At 40.4% G+C, this 20,378-nt stretch overlaps 1 protein-coding gene across 1 annotated transcript in view; it reads right to left on the reverse strand.

Moving 5' to 3' along the window:
- Positions 1-20,378, reverse strand: part of LOC133460186 (FRAS1-related extracellular matrix protein 2-like) — a 122,774-nt gene that overhangs the window by 17,258 nt on the left and 85,138 nt on the right. The window contains exons 7-14 of the mRNA XM_061740755.1: positions 12,717-12,866; positions 12,388-12,597; positions 7,662-7,859; positions 7,337-7,501; positions 6,023-6,205; positions 4,126-4,256; positions 3,666-3,824; positions 1,225-1,528 (exon numbers count right to left, since the gene is read on the reverse strand). Of these exons, the coding sequence (XP_061596739.1) occupies positions 1,225-1,528; positions 3,666-3,824; positions 4,126-4,256; positions 6,023-6,205; positions 7,337-7,501; positions 7,662-7,859; positions 12,388-12,597; positions 12,717-12,866 (1,500 nt within the window). The remainder of the gene's footprint in view (positions 1-1,224; positions 1,529-3,665; positions 3,825-4,125; positions 4,257-6,022; positions 6,206-7,336; positions 7,502-7,661; positions 7,860-12,387; positions 12,598-12,716; positions 12,867-20,378) is intronic.

Genomic DNA, 20,378 nt, shown 5'->3' on the forward strand with positions numbered 1-20,378 from the left:
ACGATGAAGAGTCAAGACTATCAAGGCATCCTGTCAGAAAGCTCGGCCTCATCACGGGTCAAAACCCAGGAACCCAGGAGCTGCTAGACCAGGGGTCGGCAATCCAAAATGTTGAAAGAGCCGTATTGGAACAAAAACACAAAAAACAAATATGTCTGGAGCCGCAAAAAATAAAAAGTCTTGTATAAGCCTTAGAATGAAGGCAACACATGCTGCATGGATCTATAATAGTTATAAATGGGGGGAAGATTTTTTTTTCATTATGAACTTAGAGAAAAAAGTCGAAATGTCGAGAAAAAAGTCGAAATGTCGAGAAAAAAGTTTAAATTTCAAGACAAAAGTTGAAATTTCAAGAAAAAAGTTGAAATGTCGAGATTAATGTTGAAGTACAATCTTGAGAAAAAAGTTGAAATGTCGAGAAAAAAGTTGAAATGTCGAAAAAAAAGTCGACATGTCGAGATTAAAAAGGAAAGGAAAAAGGAAGAAAAAAAGAAAAAGGAAAAAAAGAAGAAAAAGAAAAAAAGGGAAAAAAAGAAAAAAGAAGAAAAAAAGAAAAAAAGGAAAAAGAAGAAAAAAAGAAAAGAAAAAAAAAAAGGTCAAACATTTTTAAAAAAAGCAAAACACATTTCTATGAACTGAGCATCAACAGTCCAAAATAACTTTTTGGACTTACAGGAAAATCTGGTCATGTTTTTGGTCATATTTATACAGAAACACATTTAAATTTACATGATTCGCAAACTTTAAAATAACAGAAACTTTAACCAAAAACTGGGCTGTAAACTTTAGTTGGACAAGTATTTGTTGTTTCAATAAGCTGCGTGATATTGTGCCAATTTGCTGCAGTGAATGGTTTTACTTGAGAAAAAAATTGCACATGTCGCCCATAATACTCACTTTAATCTAGTTTTCTACTTTAAACATCCGAATACATCTCTATTGTTTATTCTGTAATTGAGAAATCTAACAATCTGGAAAACAATGGCCCTAAAACATGCAGTGACAAGATAAAGTAGAAAATAGAAAGAAGGAGGGGTTGTGTCTTTTGTAAGGCTTTACTGTACTGTAGGTTCTGTTATTTTGGGAGCACAATTCTTGAAGATGTATGATGCTCCCTGAACAAAAGCCTTTTCAGTGCAACACTGGTAAAATCCCCTGCGGGATTCATTCTCTGGAGACGTGAAGATGCACAGAGCAGGATTTGGCTCTTTGTGCAGCCCTCACCTTCCCCTTTGCTGATGGTGACAATGGGGCTGCTGAGCTCTAAACCCTCGTCTCCGTTGGCGTTCACGGCCCTGGCAGCACACTGCACCCTGGAGCCGGCCTGGAAGTACACCGAGTCCAGCGTGATCATCTTGGAGGAGGTGAAGAACGTGTCGAAGTCGGCGTCCCTCATGGGGCTGGTGACGCCGTCGGGTCCGGCCGGGGCGCTGATGAGCCAGCGGTAGCGGGTCAGGGAGTCGTCGATGTGCTCGCTGACGCAGATGGAGCCGGTCTTGTCGTAGTCCGGGTACTTGGTGCTGCAAGCCTGGAGGGTGGAGGAGGAACACAGCAGGGGTGGATGGGGACGAGGGATGGCACAGGAATGGGCAGAGGTGTCAAAAGTATTCACATTCATTACTCAGGTAGAAGTATAGATACTAGAGTTTAAAAATACTCCTGTAGAAGTTGAAGTATCAACTCAAGTTTTTTACTCAAGTAAAAGTATAAAAGTACTGGTTTCAAAACTACCGGTACTTAAAGTATAAAAGTAAAAGTAATGTAAGGGGGAAAAAAGCCATTAAGGACAAAAGCCATTGAAAATGAATGTATCTTAGTATAATGCAAATATATTAAAGAAGCATATGTGTGTACTATTGAGCATTAACATGTGTTTCAGAGAGCAGGAGATATGATGACTAGTTGCCTATAAGTATTGTAATGGTGCAAAAAGTCAAACTTCAGAGGCATGTTATCATTTATCCTAACCTTTATTGGAATGTACATCCAAGTTTAGTTGCAGGAATCAGAGGGAACGGATGTAAGAACAAAACTGGACAAGAACATCTGAAACAACCACAACCAAATTCACTCTATCCGGATGGAGCAATTTAACTGGATAGTTTTTATTAAAGGCTGAAATGAAATAGAGTAACGAGTCTGTTTTTAAAATGTAAGGAGTAAAAAGTACAGATAATTGCGTGAAAATGTAAGGAGTAAAAGTAAAAAGTCGTCTGAAAAATAATTACTCCAGTGAAGTATAGATAACCAAAATGTCTACTTAAGTAAGGTAACGAAGTATTTGAGGGGAAGATTTTTTTTTAGTGTGCACTTTGAGAAAAAGTCGAAATGTCTAGAAAAAAGTCGAAATGTTGAGATCAATGTAGAAGTACAATTTCGAGAAAAAAGGCGAAATGTGATACACACTGAAAAGCTCTTCCGGAAAATGTAGTGAAATGTGGGGACCTTTATTTGCCTATGCAGGAAAAGTCACCTTCCCAGTTACACCTGAATAAGATTCCTCTTTATTCTTATTTACCTTTTGTCATTTATTTCTTTTTATTTTGACTTGAAAAGTGAGGTTATTGTCACTGTAATATGTGAAATATGGCCAAGCCGACTGTCTGTTTTTTTTTCTTTTTATTTGGTTATTTTTTGGCTCTTATGTTACTGTTCTTTACATGCACTTTTTCATTGTCAATTTGTGTATTAAAAATCAGTAAACAAAGTTTATAAAATAAATGTCGAAATGTTGAGAAAAAAGTTGAAATGTCGAGATTAATGTTGAATTACAATTTCAAGAATAAAGTCGAAATTTCACCTTTTTTCTCAACATTTCAACTTTATTCTTGAAATTGTACTTCAACATTAATCTCAACATTTTGACTTTTTTCTCGAAGTGCATAATGAAAAAATCTTCCTCCTCTGAAATATTATTTTTATTTTTGTCCTGCGTGGCCCTAATACTCTTCCGTAGGAGAACAGATGGAGATAGACGAGGAGAAACTGCCTAGAAAGTCCAGATTTTTCAGTATGTTATATTATCATCATTGAGTGTTTACAATTATCTCTAAAGTTAGCAAAGTGACTGCTAACCACAACTAAAGGAGGAGCACATTTTTAAAGAGATTCTATGGATTTGCTTTTAAACCTGTTGACATTGAGCCTCCTGGTGCAGCACCCGTGCAGGACAATTGTTTTTTGACAAGACCGCTTCATTATGTCGCCCTAGGGAACTCCCCACACAGCTGACCACACTGCAACAAAATAACCACGCACACACTCTCTCTCTCTCTCCTCCAAACCCAGCCCCGGCCACATAGAGCCGTCACCTGAAGAGCAAATGACTTAACACATCACAAGAATCCATTTAAGTGTCTGTTTTCAAGAGTGGAGGCGATTATCTTGTGTATGAAAAGCTAGAGGGCCGAGGCCGACTAAACTGCATGATGTGTGTTTTAATGACAGGCTCGCCCAGAACCTGGAGCACAGTTAACGTGGGCTGCAGGTCCCTGGAGGCAAAAGTGATTAGCTGCTGCAACCTTGTAGACAGAAAAATGGAGCAAATGCAAGCTGTTGAGGTATTTGCTGGGCTGTATTGTCTCTTTCAAGTCAACAGCTACATTGAAAAGAAAAGAAAAGAAATCTCCAGAGCCGGTTGTGACCCTGAATATGCTTTGACTCACTGTGACACAGATGACTGGGTAGCCGGCTGGCGGCTGGAGGTTGTCTGGTGTCCTGGCAACGTCGTCGTAGTGGAGCAGCGACACCACGTGAGGCAAGGAGGGGAAGGTGACATCAGCCATGCTGTTAGACTCCTCGATGTAAACGATGACTTTAGTCACCTGGTAAAAACCACGGCAAATAAAATATCAAACTGGAGAGCGCTACGATGCAGACATTTATGAATAAATCACCCAGAATATGAAAGGTGTGTTTGCGATCAATGCCTCTGTCAGCACGCATACTTCACTTAAATAATATATTAGTCCTTGGGAAACATTTTTTTTTTTTACAGTAAAGTACTGCTGCTGTCTAGTCAGCCAACCCTCTTGGAAAAGAGATGGCTAATCTCAGCGGGGCTGACCTGGTTAAACACGGCTGAAGCAGTGAAGAGTATCAGTAAAGCGTGAACAAATGTCTGACCTGCGTTTCGGCCACCATGTTTTCATCAGGCTTGAGATGAAGCGTGAAAGCTTCTCTCATTTCTCTCACTCCGTCAAACAGCACCTCCACTTCCACGACGTGTTGCTTATCCCCTTGTTTGAACTCGACGTCTGGGCACACACAGACAGGGAGACAGCTTTGAGCGTAACTCGTAAACTGTGTCTACAGCAGACAATAGACCACTGACAGAACACTGGTAAATGCACCAGCTTTTATATTTGTGTAAAATGCTTCTTTTTGTTTTATTTAAGGACACCATAAAGGTCAACTTTTTGTCTTTTATGTTGAGTTTAGATCCTTTCAAAATTAAAACACATTCATGTTTCAATGCCTCAGAGGAACGTACTTCATCACTTAACAGAAAAGCATTGCAGGTTTCTATTTACACAGTGCAAAAGGTGCTTTATCTCACTGCAAGGTAAGAAACAGAGCATTGCATACAGTACTGGAGTTGAGGGGGGATGAGGCGGGATGGCTTCCCCCCCTGAAATAAAAACGGTCCAAATCATCCCCCCTGTAAAACTGACATCCCCACTTTCCATCCCTTATGTCATTTCATCAATGAATGTGGTTTTACTGCTATTTCAACATTTAGAGTCATCACCAGAAAAAGAACTTATTTGACAATTTTCACCTGTTTCAGGTAAATTTTCACTTGAAATAAGTAGGAAAATCTGCCAGTGGGACAAGATTTATCTTCTTATTACAAGCAAAAAAAATCTTGTTCCACTGCCAGATTTTTCTACTTATTTCAAGTGAAAATCTACTTGAAACAGGTGAAAATTGTTGTTTTTTCCAGTTATGAGTCTTGTTTTAAGTGTAATGCGATTTTCTTTACTAAAATGAGACATTTTAACTAGAAATAAGACAAATATTCTTGTTAAGATTTTGAGTTTTTGCAGTGATCCATGTTACTTATCCTGTGAAGGACAGAGTCATATTGATAAGTTCAGAAAAGTGTTTTTTATTGTTGTGTTTTGATGTATTAGATGTAAGCCCAGTGGATATTTAAAGCTTACAGAAGGCTGCATTTAACTGCTGCTATGTCATTCCTGCAGTATTTCTGCAGGTGTTTTGGTCACTGCTATTATTTGTAATATATTATATTATTTGTAATCAGCACAAATTATCTGTCCCCATATGATAAAATCCACCATCCCCCTGATTTTTATTTTACAACTCGAGTACTGATTGCGTATGAAACATGCTGCTGAGAGGAAATATTGTACAAAATGTGAAAGTGCATGATTAAAAACTGCTGTGAAATTTGAACACTGGCTGGGAAGTTACAATTTGAAAAGCTTGAGCGTACTTATTCTGATATCTCAAACCTTCATTGATCTGATGAAGATTCACGGCTAAATATACGCTGGAAATGCTGATAAAGACTCCTGGAACCCTGTTTGTAATTACTCCAGTAGATACTGCAGAAATTGCATTTCACAATTTAGATTCAATTAGAAATGAACAATCCTCCCTTTCAGAACTTTCAAAGACATATATCTGACCTTGTTTCATACTTGTCAAAACGGTTCTCACTACCCTCTGCAACGGCATAATGAAAAACCTATCAGAAGGATATCCGGATGATGTTTTGATTACTTGGGGTGCAGAAGAGTAATGCACCGATAAATTGGTTTCTGAGTCGCTCTGCACTACTTCTCTACAGCTTCACACACTTGCTGAGCGTGTACATGTACTGTACGCGTGTTTCCCTACAGTTCATCCGCTCTACTTGGGCTGTGATGTTATGTACTCCAGAGGAGAACCTTTTTACTGCCATCGCTTCTTGCTTTAAGTACGTTCTGGGTGTTTGTGTTGCTGTAAGTCAATACGAGTGTTGTTTTACGTCAAGAAAACAGCGTGTGAGAGCTACCTTGAGACACAGGATAGTAGTCCTCTCCCGAGACAGCTGACCCATCTTTAGTGTGAACACGAACCACTGACACTTTGGACGTGTCGCCCATTCGTACCACAGGAATCCTCACGGTTGCCACGGCGCCAGCTTCCTTGGGTTCACTTATACTGAATTTGGCTTCCAAAAACCGGATAATAGGTTCTAATGGTACAAAGAAAGGGATACAAATCTAAGAGAATGCTAACACATGATTTGGTTGTGGACATAAACATTTAATAGACATTACGTCTGTTGATATGAATAATAGTTATTCAAATCAAATCAAATGAAACTTTATTTATAGAGCACCTTTCATGCATAGAATGCAGCACAAAGTGCTTTACATAAAAACAACACACAAACATAAAACGTATTAATACCCTGCCGAGACAGACACAAGAACACTACAATTCACCCAAGTTACACACACACGCAGACACACACACACACACACACACACACACAGACACACACACACACACAGACACACGCATCCCCATGAGGAAACACTGGAGATAAAAGCTACAAGAAAGCAGGATAAGATAGGCTATGAAGTTAAAATACACACTAAAAGAGTTTAAAAGTACAACATAAAATCCTAAAAGTAGGTCTAGAAAGCAGAAATAGAACAATTTAAATAATTTGTATAAAACAATAGAATGTATAAAATAGACCATACTACGACTAAAACATTTAAATATAACATTGAGATAAAACAATGAGATAATAAAACAGGATAAACTAAATTAAAGATTAATATAAAACAGAGTAGTAAGATCCAATAAAAATAGGGGTGAGCATGGAAAATTATAAAGAGTTAAATGAGTCAGTTAAAAGCCTGATTACAGAGATGGGTCTTGACTTTCCCTGCAGCCCTGAGGTTTTCCGGGAGGCTGTTCCACAATCGGGGTCCAGAATAACTGAATTAACCTCCCCGTGTGCTGGTTCTAACTTTTGGTATCGTTAAAAGGCCGGAGGACCTCAGGGTCCGCGAGGGTCGATAGGATAAAAGTAGTGCAGGCAAATAAGAAGGTCCAAGAGCATTAAAACACTTAAAAACTAGTAGAAGAACCTTACAATCGATCCTGAAGCGCACAGGGAACCAATGCAGCGATTTTAAAACAGTTGTAATGTTTCATTAAAACCAGTCTTCTGGGATAGTTTGCTGTATATCTGTGGATTATGTTTCAAATATATCTTAATTATTTAAAACCTGATCATCTTATTTTTATTTCACTGTACGTAAGTCTTAAGTTCCCTCCCCCACTTTCAAGCCCTCTTCATTCCACTCACTGTCAGCCGTATCCTTGATCGTCACCAGAGTCTCATTTAGAGCGCCCAGTGAAGCGCCGAACTGTGAGCTGCTCCTCGGGTTCCCTAGAACCAGACGCAGCGCTTCTCCCTCCTCGTACACCGAGTCATCAACCAGTGACAGAACACACGGCTTCTCCACCTCGCCTGCAGCGTACAGCAAGATCAGTGACATGACACGTCAAAAAAAGCACAAAGCAAAGAAAGAAAGAACAATATTCAACAGCAATTGACATCTTTTTAGTATAATTCTGCGTTATTGAATGAATGCACTGCATCCAGTATGTGCTCACAGAAACTATGGTACCTGGTAAGAAAATGATGACTGATGCATCTGTGTTGGGTCGCTCGTCAAAGTCAAAGGCGACTTGTGCAGAGCCTTGACGGGTGTAACAGCGGACCGAGGATTCGTGTCTGATGTCACCGCTGCGGTAAACCGTTGCTGTGATCTGACCATCACTCTCCTCGCCGCTGTAAAAAGCCTGGCGGAACTGAACCCTTGGCACTGGCGGATAAAAAAAACTGTTTTTATGCACAGACATGTCAAAATGTCTCCCTTGCTGCAGTCAAAAATACAATTAAACAACAGAGGTCTTGCACTATATAAATAAAAGTGCTTATAAAAAAGATTCAGCCCATTTCTCTTGTTAAGTCGGTGTGTTTTAAACACTTGGGGAATAAACAGTAAAAATACATGATCGCAGTTACCTCAAGTGCACAAGAGGATGTTGCATTTATGAGATTGGAGTGAATTTGACATACATAATTTCACCCATGTGTCTGGCTCTTATGAACACAGCACTTTGTGCTTGGCCTGGTTCTCCATGCAGTGATAAACTACTGTGTTATGCATGTCATTTACTGTCCGTAGTTACTGTAGTTCATGGAAGCGGGACTGTTCAGGGACCGTCGCCCCTTTGAATGTCATGAACGTGTGATGACGTTGAGCCATTTTTGTTTTTCAGTGTTTTTTTTCCTGGAAAATACACAACACAGCCATTCTTGTGCTCAACGTGAGAAATGGTCTGTTTGATTCACTGCAATTTCCACAAAATAATCATTCTTTGAGTGAGAGTAATTTATTATTAAAAGAGTTGAATGCCTAGGTCACGATGCAACTTCTCCACACTTTAATGATTAATGATGATTAATGATTTAATGATACGTGCAAAAGCTAGTGTACCCTCTTTTAACCCTCTGATTTTTGTAAAAACATCATAAAAAGGATCTGATAGTAGTTGAATGTAGTGTCAGATGCAGTCTCAGGCAACCAACAATTTTACATTTATCACTGTGCTATTATTTGTTATTATACCACGGTCTGTGTGAATACTCCATTCTGATTGGCTGGCAGGTGTAGGTTAAAAGTGATAACCTACACCTAGAAAACAAGTACGGTCAAATTGCCTGATAACTTTAATATTATTGCGCTGGATCAACTGCCAGGTGGTAACCACGGCAACGGAGATTCAGAGAAGAAGAGCCGGCTACCGCAGGACGGCGACATGAGAGATTTTGTAATTTCTTTTAATTTATTTGGTGAATTTAACAATTTTGATGAGTGGGATGCAGAAGAGGAGAGAAAAGAAAATAGGCGAGCGGAGCTGAGTGGACTAGAATATCTCCCGTTGCTAAGTCGTATCTCAGGTCCGTCCTAGTTACTGGAGAATCAACACTGTGTCCATTGCATAAGGACCTTATGGGACGGTAGTGATTGTTCCAGGTATTAGTCAGACCCTCAGGTGTTACCAAGGAAACTTAGTTATGGCTTGTTAAAAAACTTTGTAACTTACCAGGTTACAACGGCTGCAGACGAGAGATTAAATAGTCGCTCAGCCGCTCAGCTGTGGCTTGTTATAAAACTAATGATTTACACTGAAAACACATTAAAGCATGAATAACTGATGTAATATTTATGTTTTTTGGTAAGTGACCGTGGTATAAGCGGGATAATGCCCTTCCAGGTGTACGGTTCACATGTCGGACGGTTCACGCCCCCGCATCGTCCATATATTTATGTTAATGTACAGCTCGTCGGGCATTATCCCTTACTTATTCTATACCCCCTACTGCTTTCATCGGATTTGTTTAAGTCGGCTAATCATCCAGTAGGTGTGAAAACCTCTATAAGATGTGTTAACACAATGTTAAGAAGGAAAGACATAAGCAGTGGTATTACAGAAGCAAATGTTACTGCATATCAATCTAGAAAGGGTTATACAATCATTTCCAAATAATTTGGAGGTCAGTGTTGTACAATGAGAAGGATTATTTACAAGTAGAAAGCACTTGAGATTGTTGCAGCTCTTCCCAGGAGTGGACATCTTAGTGATCTGACATCAAAGTCAGTACAATGCTCAAAGAAATACAAAGCGCTACAGTGCATCTCAGACCCTGCAGGCCTCACTGAGTATGTATAATGCTTCCATGACAGCACAATTTGAAGGAGACAGAACAAGTGTGGATTGTTTGGAAGGTGACCAGGAGGTAGTGACTACGTTTACATGCAGTCAAAATTGGGGTTAAGGTCAATATTCCGGTTACTGAAACATCCGATTGTTGTTGGTGATGCAGAGTCGTAATTTGTCCATTTTGCGCTTTGGTGCACCAACGCATCTTCCAGCGTTGCTTGATCTGGTCCGGCGTTCATACAAATGCTGCTTCGCGCAACTTTTCGCTCACCTTTTTGTAAATCTGGCTATCCCGGTATTTTCTACCGTCTACAAATGCCAAAATGTTCATATCTTTCATTACATTTATGAAGTGATTAGTCTCCTCCTGGTCTTGTTTCTCCGTGTTTATAAGAACTTCCTGGACTCAAAAGACCAAGATTCCTTGCGAAAAGAACATGCGCAGAAAACAAATTCCTGTTTCTTTTGATGGGGAAATCCCGTTAGGCTAAACATGACCAAATATTCGGGTTAGAAAACGAGTAACCCAGGGGTCATTTTAGGGTTTTTAAAAACCAGAATATGAGCAAATTACGGTTATTCAAATTGGTGCTAACATGGCCGTGCGCAACCGGGTTATTGCTAATATTCCGGTTAGAAAAGGGTTATTGATTGCATGCAAATGTAGTCAGTGTATTCTATCTAAAAAGAACATGGAAGTGCAACTGAAGTCCTCAAAACCACGGCCGATATGATCTAAAGACCTTGGTCTCATCTGTCCATAGGCTCCACCGTACAGCCACTGCCAGGCATGGTGGTGGAGGCGTGATGATCTGGGGTTGTCCTGACTGGACTACTGAGTCACGGGGTTACTACATGATTTTCTTTTCTTCTTTAGCTTCATTTCTGATAAATAAATAATGGCACTAAGAAAAAAGTTGATTTTCATGTGACATTGAATTTTCCAAAAACAGAAGTGTTTATTTGTTAATTTTACAAAAACAAACAAACAAAATCCTGGGATTAAAAGATGGGTTAAAAACCTTTGCACATGGCTGTGACATGTATAAGATAAGGGTGAGGACATGTTAGTCGTGCTGGGTCACTAGACTTATCACAACTGGTCCTCAGCATGAACAATGAATGCAATCATTATATCTATTTTCTATTTATTTAATGCAGTTACTGAGACTGTATTTTTCATAGTATTAGTGAGGTTATAGAATCCTGGTATGAAGTGATTAGCAAGTAATACAATTATCTTCCGGGCACATAACCAAAATCTCATGGTAACTCATTGTAAGAAAACAATCAATGTGAAAAAGAAAAGGTTGGATGATCATAAACACAGCGTGGATTGATCCTCTGGGCCTATAAATTAATAAGTAAATAAGAAATAAGATGCATTTCAAACATTCTTTGCAAAAGGGCCCGGTGGATTCATGGTCTCTCGCAGCTTTGTGAGCTTTGCAGCACAGACTGTGTCTCTGAGCAACCACAACTGAGTATGTTTCCCCTCTGCACTCCACTGCCTGGATGACTGGGCTGGGCAGGTAAAAACACCCTCCTATCACCCATATATTCTCACCGTCAAAAAAAAAAGAAAGAAAAAGCAATATCTCAAACAACAGAACACGAGATGTTCTCTTCGGGGCCTTGCCCTGAGATTTATGCCTGTTCTGACTCCTATAGGAGCGCGGAACCAAGGACGGTGACCCAATACCGTCTGTAAACATCATATTCATTCACTTTCAGTGGTATGATTTACTTTCCATTCTCCCTATCTTTTTCTTTATGTTTGCCTGTTTAAGAAGTCCATAGCAAGTGTTTTGAAGTCATCGGTGTGGGCCTGGTTAAACTGATTCATGAATGTGAGTTAAGATGGATATATACGGTATATAAAAAGTTTTACAATACAAATACAAAAAATAATTCCAGCCAACACAGGATTATATATTAATTAGCTGGCCTCCGGCAGGAGGATCCCCCCTTATGGTCCAGGTCCAGTTCCAGGTTTCTTCCTCCTAAAGGAGAGTTTTTCTTGCCACTGTTTGGCTTAAGGTTTTTCTCCCACTAGGGGATATTTTACCTGCCATTGTTTATATAATAATTGCTCAAGGGTTAAGTTGGTCTCTGGAAAGATCCTAGAGACAACTTCTGTTGTAATAGACGCTTCCCAATGTAATGTTGTACATGTATCCATGTTCTTTTTTTTTTTTTTTTTGTGTTTCACTCATAGTGACATGTACCGTCTTATTTGCTCAGGAGTCAGTATAAGTAATATAAGTTGTAAAAACAATATCCCATGCACACTCACACACACTTATTTTTTTGTCTTTATTCTTTATTATTTATATATTGCATTATTAGTTTGCCATCACTTGTGTGTAGTTATACTTTTTGTTTTTGTATGTTAATCTTGTGTTCTTTATAACACATAGAATTTTAATAACTTTGGTGGAGGCTTCAAATAAGCCCATTGGATTTTTTGCCTCTTCCTGCACCTATAATATTTATATTTGATATTTCCTGTATATTTTTAAAAACTGTGCAAAACAATAAACTAAACTAAAACTAAACTAAACTAAACTAAACGCTATATAAATAAAATTGAATTGAATTGAATTGAACAGGATCACTTACAGTCGGAAACGGAGTCGTTGATGAAGACTGTTGCCTTCCCAGGTTCTCCCAGGATGCCGTTGGCCGGCATTCGCAGGACCAGCTCGAAGCTCTCCGTCCCCTCCAGCTCCGGCCGTCCCAGGTCGTCCAGAATGGTGACCCTGAATGTCTGCAAGCTGACACCTGGGGCAAAGTCCAAGTTAGGACTGACGCCTATGTAATCTGTTCCGGCTGGAGAAGGACAGTGCGGGATGGATGGTGGGGGGGAAAAAAGATGAAGAGAAATACATGATGCACAGATGATGAATGGTTGTAAACTCTTTCATTTGGATTCTGTAGTCAGAACGTACCTTCTGCAGAGACAGGCTGTGCTTTGCGAGAGCGGACAGTTACAGTACCAGTCTTGGACAGGTCGGTTCCCGTCCTCCACACTTTGACCTCCACATACCCATCACTTTCGTCCACGTGATACTCTAACTCTCCAAAGTAAAATACCGGAGCTGTCGAACAAGAACCAGCAACAACAAAAAAGGATTCATCAGAAAAAATACATTGTATTCTACAGTTCATTACGTGATGCTTGTCCATGAATGTATGTTGCAGTTTTATTGAGCACAACTGAGTACGGGTCTGAATAAATACTCTTATGGCGCTTTTATACTAGCACCTACTCAACCCAACTCGACTCTCGATCTCGGTTTTGCGCTTTTCCACTAGGGGTCTAACGTGCCGAGTAGATACTTTTTCTGTAACTATTCTGCTGAGGTTCTAAGCGGCTGAGTCGGCTGTATCTGACATCATCACACTACAGGCCACCGATTGGTCGGGGGGTTGGAGTCAGACATCTGAGTCAGGAGGAGGAAATCAGTAAAAGAGCGACTCTGACGGATTCTTGTTCATTTTATTGGACAGGTAATGGAAGCGCAAAAGTCTGTTTCATGATCCAACTCTGAGGTGCAGATGTTCATAAACCTGGTGCTGAGGAGAGAATTAAAAAAGGATCTAGACGGGCGATAAGGAACGACCAGATCTACCAGGAGCTCTGTCTCTTCATAGCTGCTCACGGCTCCCAACTGAACTAAAAAAAATTTAAAAGTGTAGTCACTTGAAGCTTCTCTCACTCTCATTTTTTAACTTGATATCAAACACAAGCCACAGATCCAGCAGCACATCTATCATCTCCTCCAGGTTCTACATCTTTAGTGTTGTTGTCTTCTTCGTTTAGATCATACAATCAAATACATCACAGCAGCTTCACTCCAACCCGCCCACTTCTCCAGATGCTGGATTGTTCTGGAAAAGAAACTTGGCCGAGTTGAGTCGAGCCGAGCTGAGATGAGTAGAGACGAGTAGGTACTAGTGGAAAAGCGCCATGAGAGCATATGAGACACGTGTAGATTTGGATATTTCCTGTGTTATTGCCTGGATTTGCTTTAATCTGGCTCCGTCAGCAGCCTCTCACAGCCGGACCTGAACCAATCGTAAAGCCGATGCCACACTTAGGTCAAAAAGTCATAGGCCATTAGCGTAATGCTAAACTGCAGGGAGGTCTGACCTTTCCTGGGCTCTATCCAATCAAACAATTAACTGCCATTTGCTCGTTTACACAGTCATTGTTTATATTACTCACCTTTGCTCATTCCCATCGATCCAAGCAGAGAGGAAATGTTTCCCCTTACTGGTCAGAAGCTGCGTTTCCATGCAACTCCTATAAGAGCCTGAGTCAACATGAGTCTGTTTTATTTATTAACAACGATCTCAATGGACTTTTCTATGAAATCAGTCCAACTGTGCTGGAGCAGATTTGTAGAGTGATTTTTTTTAAATGATGCTGCTGTTGTTGTACATCCAGTCCGTGAAGAACTGAATGGCCTAGAGGTGCAAGTACAATGAACTCCCATTTGATTTCTCTCCCCTCCACAAAGAACCAGGAGACACAATCAGCCACAATAGTCCCACCAAGAACAGCCGGAGTCTCGCCTTCTGACACAAGAATTAAGTACTCTTAACAAATAAGGATGCAGTTAGCACCGAACACAAAGCCTGCGTGTGTGTGTGTGTATATACTGTGTGTGTGTATATATACTGTGTGTGTGTGTGGTTGTGTGTGTGTGGCCTTTTTTTCCTGGGAAAAGCGAGTGGTGAGATGGTGCAACAGAGAAGGCAGCCCCCCAGACAGCTGAAAGACTTGTTTGAACAAGGATTGCTTCCTGAGGCGGTAAATTGGAGGCAGTCTAGTGTGTATTCGACAGCTTCATCTCTCCCAAGCCCCCTGTCAAGTCCAAAGTAAAAAATACAAATAAAATAAAACCTGACACAATGAAGCATTTAAGCTGCTAGTTATTCTCACTTGGCTCTTCTAGCTGGCATACAACTCAAAATAGTGGCTATGTCATTATTACTATTCATTTAGTGTCAAGATCAAACACCTAAAAGTCCACACACACACACACACACACACACACACACACACACACACACACACACACACACACACACACGCAACATTCCATTTATATATATATATATATATATATATATATATATATATATATATATATATATATATATATATATATATATATATATATAAAGTATATACACACTTTTTTTCTTCTTCGATGTTTATTGGGAGAAAAAGAAGAACGACAGATGGAGAATTGAGAGGAATCGGTCAACTGATTTGATAAAACAACAACACTGGGGATGTATATGACTGACAGGAGCAGAGACAGCTCAGGGGAAGCGTCTCCCGTCAGCATCAAGTGAAGGCCCGTGCCCCTGCACACCTCTCTTTACCCTTCCCTCCCACACACATGTTGGAGATGGAGCGGTGGTTTGAAATGTTTCTAGAATTTGTGTATTTGTACAGTCGCTGAGTAAAAGGAAAGCACACACAATGTGTAGGTGGATGTAAGCACAAGCAGATACTGACATCTGACCGAATACATCAGCAAACAGAATGGAGATATTTATTTACATTTCTTTTACTTTCATTTTTTTCCCCTTTGAGTTGGGCTGGACTTTAATAGTAATATTGGAAACATGCAGCGGAGAGGTGATAATTGCTCAGGGGTCATGTTCTGGGTCTCTGGAAAGCGCCTAGAGACAACTTTTGTTGTATTAGACGCTATATAAATAATATTGAAATGAATTAAATTGAATAATGGAGGAGCAGGTGAAAGTTGTGGTCCAGTGAACGGGGAATTTACATTTCTAAAATGCCCCGACGGCACCATTGATAAAGGTAGAGTGATATGTCTTTGTAGAAAGGACTTTCTTACCACCGAAGCAGCTCAAGTTTAGCCACATAAACGCAGAGCACCCGGTCTCAAGCACAGCCACAGCTAACGTTAGCAGCAACGATGTTACCACAGCAACGGTGTTACCACAGCAACGATGTTACCACAGCAACGGCGTTACCACATCAACGATGTTACCAGAGCAACGGTGTTACCACAGCAACGGTGTTACCACAGCAACGGTGTTACCACAGCAACGGTGTTACCACAGCAACAGCGTTACCACGTCAACGATGTTACCAGAGCAACGGTGTTACCACAGCAACGGTGTTACCACAGCAACAGCGTTACCACAGCAACGATGTTACCACAGCAACGATGTTACCACAGCAACGGTGTTACCACAGCAACAGTGTTACCACAGCAACGATGTTACCACAGCAACGATGTTACCACAGCAACAGTGTTACCAGAGCAACAGTGTTACCAAAGCAACGGTGTTACCACAGCAACAATGTTACCACGGCAACAATGTTGCCACTGCAACAATGTTGCCACGGCAAGATGTTACCACAGCAACGGTGTTACCACAGCAATGGTGTTACCACAGCAACGATGTTACCACAGCAACGATGTTACCACAGCAACGGTGTTACCACAGCAACAGTGTTACCACAGCAACGATGTTACCACGGCAACTATGTTACCACAGCAACGATGTTACCACAGCAACGATGTTACCACTGCAACAATGTTGCCACAGCAACGGTGTTACCACAGCAATGATGTTACCACGGCAAGATGTTACCACAGCAACGGTGTTACCACAGCAACAGTGTTACCACAGCAACGATGTTACCACGGCAAGATGTTACCACAGCAACGTGTTACCACAGCAACGGTGTTACCATGGCAAGATGTTACCACAGCAACGGTGTTACCACAGCAACGGTGTTACCACAGCAACGGTGTTACCACAGCAACGATGTTACCACAGCAACGATGTTACCACAGCAACAGTGTTACCAGAGCAACAGTGTTACCAAAGCAACGGTGTTACCACAGCAACAATGTTACCACGGCAACAATGTTGCCACTGCAACAATGTTGCCACGGCAAGATGTTACCACAGCAACGGTGTTACCACAGCAATGGTGTTACCACAGCAACGATGTTACCACAGCAACGATGTTACCACAGCAACGGTGTTACCACAGCAACAGTGTTACCACAGCAACGATGTTACCACGGCAACTATGTTACCACAGCAACGATGTTACCACAGCAACGATGTTACCACTGCAACAATGTTGCCACAGCAACGGTGTTACCACAGCAATGATGTTACCACGGCAAGATGTTACCACAGCAACGGTGTTACCACAGCAACAGTGTTACCACAGCAACGATGTTACCACGGCAAGATGTTACCACAGCAACGTGTTACCACAGCAACGGTGTTACCATGGCAAGATGTTACCACAGCAACGGTGTTACCACAGCAACGGTGTTACCACAGCAACGGTGTTACCACAGCAACGATGTTACCACAGCAACGGTGTTACCACAGCAACAGTGTTACCACAGCAACGATGTTACCACGGCAACAATGTTACCACAGCAACAATGTTACCACAGCAACGATGTTACCACGTCAAGATGTTACCACAGCAACGGTGTTACCACAGCAACGATGTTACCACAGCAACGATGTTACCACAGCAACGGTGTTACCACAGCAACGGTGTTACCACGGCAAAATGTTACCACAGCAACGATGTTACCACAGCAACGATGTTACCACAGCAACGATGTTACCACAGCAACGCTCTTCCCCAATCTAGACTGGAGGAGAGCACCGCACATGCTCACGTCTGCGACAGAGAGGATGGAGAATGTTCTTGCCAAGTGGATGTAAATGTTTAGGACTGCATCTGTTCAATTTGTTAATAAAAAATACTATAAAGCTACTTTTTTTGTTACTGTATATATCAATCGTTCAATCTGCCACAATAATGTAATGAATTTAAAAGAAAACACGTCAAGTTGAGGCCTTTTCTCAGTAATAATGTAGGTGCGATTATAAAGTGAATAATTAAATTAATTACAGATCTTATTACAGATCTTAATTCATTAATTGCAAGAAGTTTTTAATCGCTAATAGCATATATATATATATATATATATATATATATATATATATATATATATATATATATATATATATATATATATATATATATATATATATATATATATATATACACACACACATATACAGGGGTGCACACAAGCTGGTATTCGAGGGCCAGTCTACTGCACGTTTTAGATGTTTCTGCCTCAACACAACCCTGATAGACAAGGCTGTGTCACCAACAGAGTTGTGTAAACCTTGATGACATGTTGATGACGACCAGTGATTAGAATCAGGTGTGTTGAAGACAGGGAAACATCTAAAACATGCAGTAGACTAGCCCTCGAGTACCGGCTTGTGTGCACCCCTGCACATATATATATATAGATAAGTCTGCATTTACACATATCTCGACAGGGCCTGACTCAACACCATGAGAGGCAGCTGAGGGGTGAGTGATGAATGACAGATCCCTTCTCCCCTCTGGGGCACCGGCTCTGTCTTCGCAGTCTGGTGTGTGCGTGAGGGCTGGGGAAGGTGTAAAAACAAATTATGATAATTACTAATGTGTGGGTGTCTGTAACCATTTGTGTTAGCGTGACTTAAAATACAGTTTCCAGAGCATTCTCAGCTGTCCTCTGAGGCGGTACGTCTGCCCCAGCAGGAATGCAGCCCCATCAAAACCTTACAAATCTGTTTAAACACTGCTTTGGAACTCAAGGGTAAATGTTGATGCTTAGGGGTAAAAATTCACACCTACAAGGGATCAAATGAGGAATAAACATTTTTTCAGGAAATTCAATTCAAGGTTTTCAAGACTTCGTTTTTAAATAAGGAAAACCTAGAAAACCTTAATAAAATCTCTATAAACGCAGAATGCAGTCATTTGGAAAGCAATTAACCCTGAACTCTATCTAACTGAAAAAACACTAACGCAGGTTGACATATAGTGTTATTTTACTTTAAGAAAAAAACAATTTCAGTTGAGAAGTAAAGATCTGGAGATGTTCAACAATCTTTGATAAAACCTAAACGGGCAAATGTATGATAAACTATGATGGATACTAACACATAATAGCAAAGAATTTAAGGATTTCATGACCTATTATATATAATATAAAATATTCAGAGGGTGTAGAGAAATGTACGGAAGAGTATTAGGGCAGGCAGGAGAAAAATAAAAATAATATTTCAAAGGAGGAAGATTTTTTTTTTCATTATGCACTTTGAGAAAAAAGTCGAAATGTTGAGAAAAAAGAAGAAATTTCAACTTTATTCTTGAAATTGTATTTCAACATTAATCTCAACATTTTACTTTTTTATCAAAATTGTATTTCAACATTATTCTCGATATTTCTACTTTTTTCTCGACATTTAAACTTTTTTCTCGAAGTGCACAGTAAAAAAAAAATCTCCCCCTCTCAAATATCTTTTCTCTGCACGGCCCTAATACAGAAAAAAAAACAGATGTAAGGAGAGCTGCATACTTAACTTTGACCTGAGTGGAGAGACAAAATAAGGCTGACCTTTGAGCATGACAATCACAAAAGAAATGTGTTAACGCAAGGGACAAAGAAAATCTATGGCTTCATGCATTAAAGTGAAAGTCCAGCTGCCGGTGCTATGACCACTACTATACACACAAATGCCTGCTCAAGTGTACACAGGGAAGAATACATTTGACGTCCAAAGACTGGTGCTTGTTTGGAGTGAAGAGCAGATACTTCACAGGATGTGCTGCACTCTATTTTTAACTATTTCTATTTCAGCTGGAAGGTTTATGAAGAGCCAAGTCCCAAAACTTCGAAAGCTGCCTGGAGACAGGCAGCGACAAAAAGAAGGGATAGGAGCATGAGCATCAGCGGCTGGCAGTCACTCATCGATATGACAGCCAGTCTGTGCTGTTGACTTCCACATTGCATGGGAAAGATCCTGAGTATATCTGAACCAAAACAGTAAAAAAAAACTCTCAGTCTAGGTGATAAGGGCAGCTGTGATCAAACACTTCAGCGACAACGTTGGGTGGTGAGAACCAATGTGACCGGAGGCTGAGCTGCTATCGCATCCAGCAATACGTGTGATACTCAGTTCTTTGATGTTGCCCTCACAGGACTTCAAATGTCACAGTGATGAAGAGTTGATGGAGGACGCACAAGTTGATAAGAATGATGAAGACAGCAAGGACCTAGGAGAAGAGTATGAGTCGCTGACAACAACGAGGTCCCCGTGACCAGAGCCATCCGCATGATGACAAAGAGCTGCACAAATGCCACACATGATGGATGTCAAGTCTGCAGACAAAGGCTGAAAATAAGGCTTCAAACACAGCATACATGAGATACACCAAATTCAGAAGCTAAATTACAATGAAAATTGTTGTTTTTAATTTTGATTAGAATCTTTAATGAGAAAAACTCAAAAAGCAGAGAAAAATGTTGAAGTACAATTGCGAGAAAAAAGTCGAAATGTCGAGAAAAATGTTTAAGTACAATTTCGAGAAAAAAGATGAAATGTCGAGATTAATGTTGAATTACAATTTCTTAAAGATTTTTTTGGGCTCTAGAGGCCCTTTATTGAAGATGCAGACTGGAAAGGGGTAGAGAGAGAGAATGGGGACGACATGCAGCAAAGGTGCG

This window comes from Cololabis saira, chromosome 14 (genome assembly GCF_033807715.1).
Source record: "Cololabis saira isolate AMF1-May2022 chromosome 14, fColSai1.1, whole genome shotgun sequence".
In the NCBI taxonomy this organism is placed as follows: Eukaryota; Metazoa; Chordata; class Actinopteri; order Beloniformes; family Belonidae; genus Cololabis; species Cololabis saira.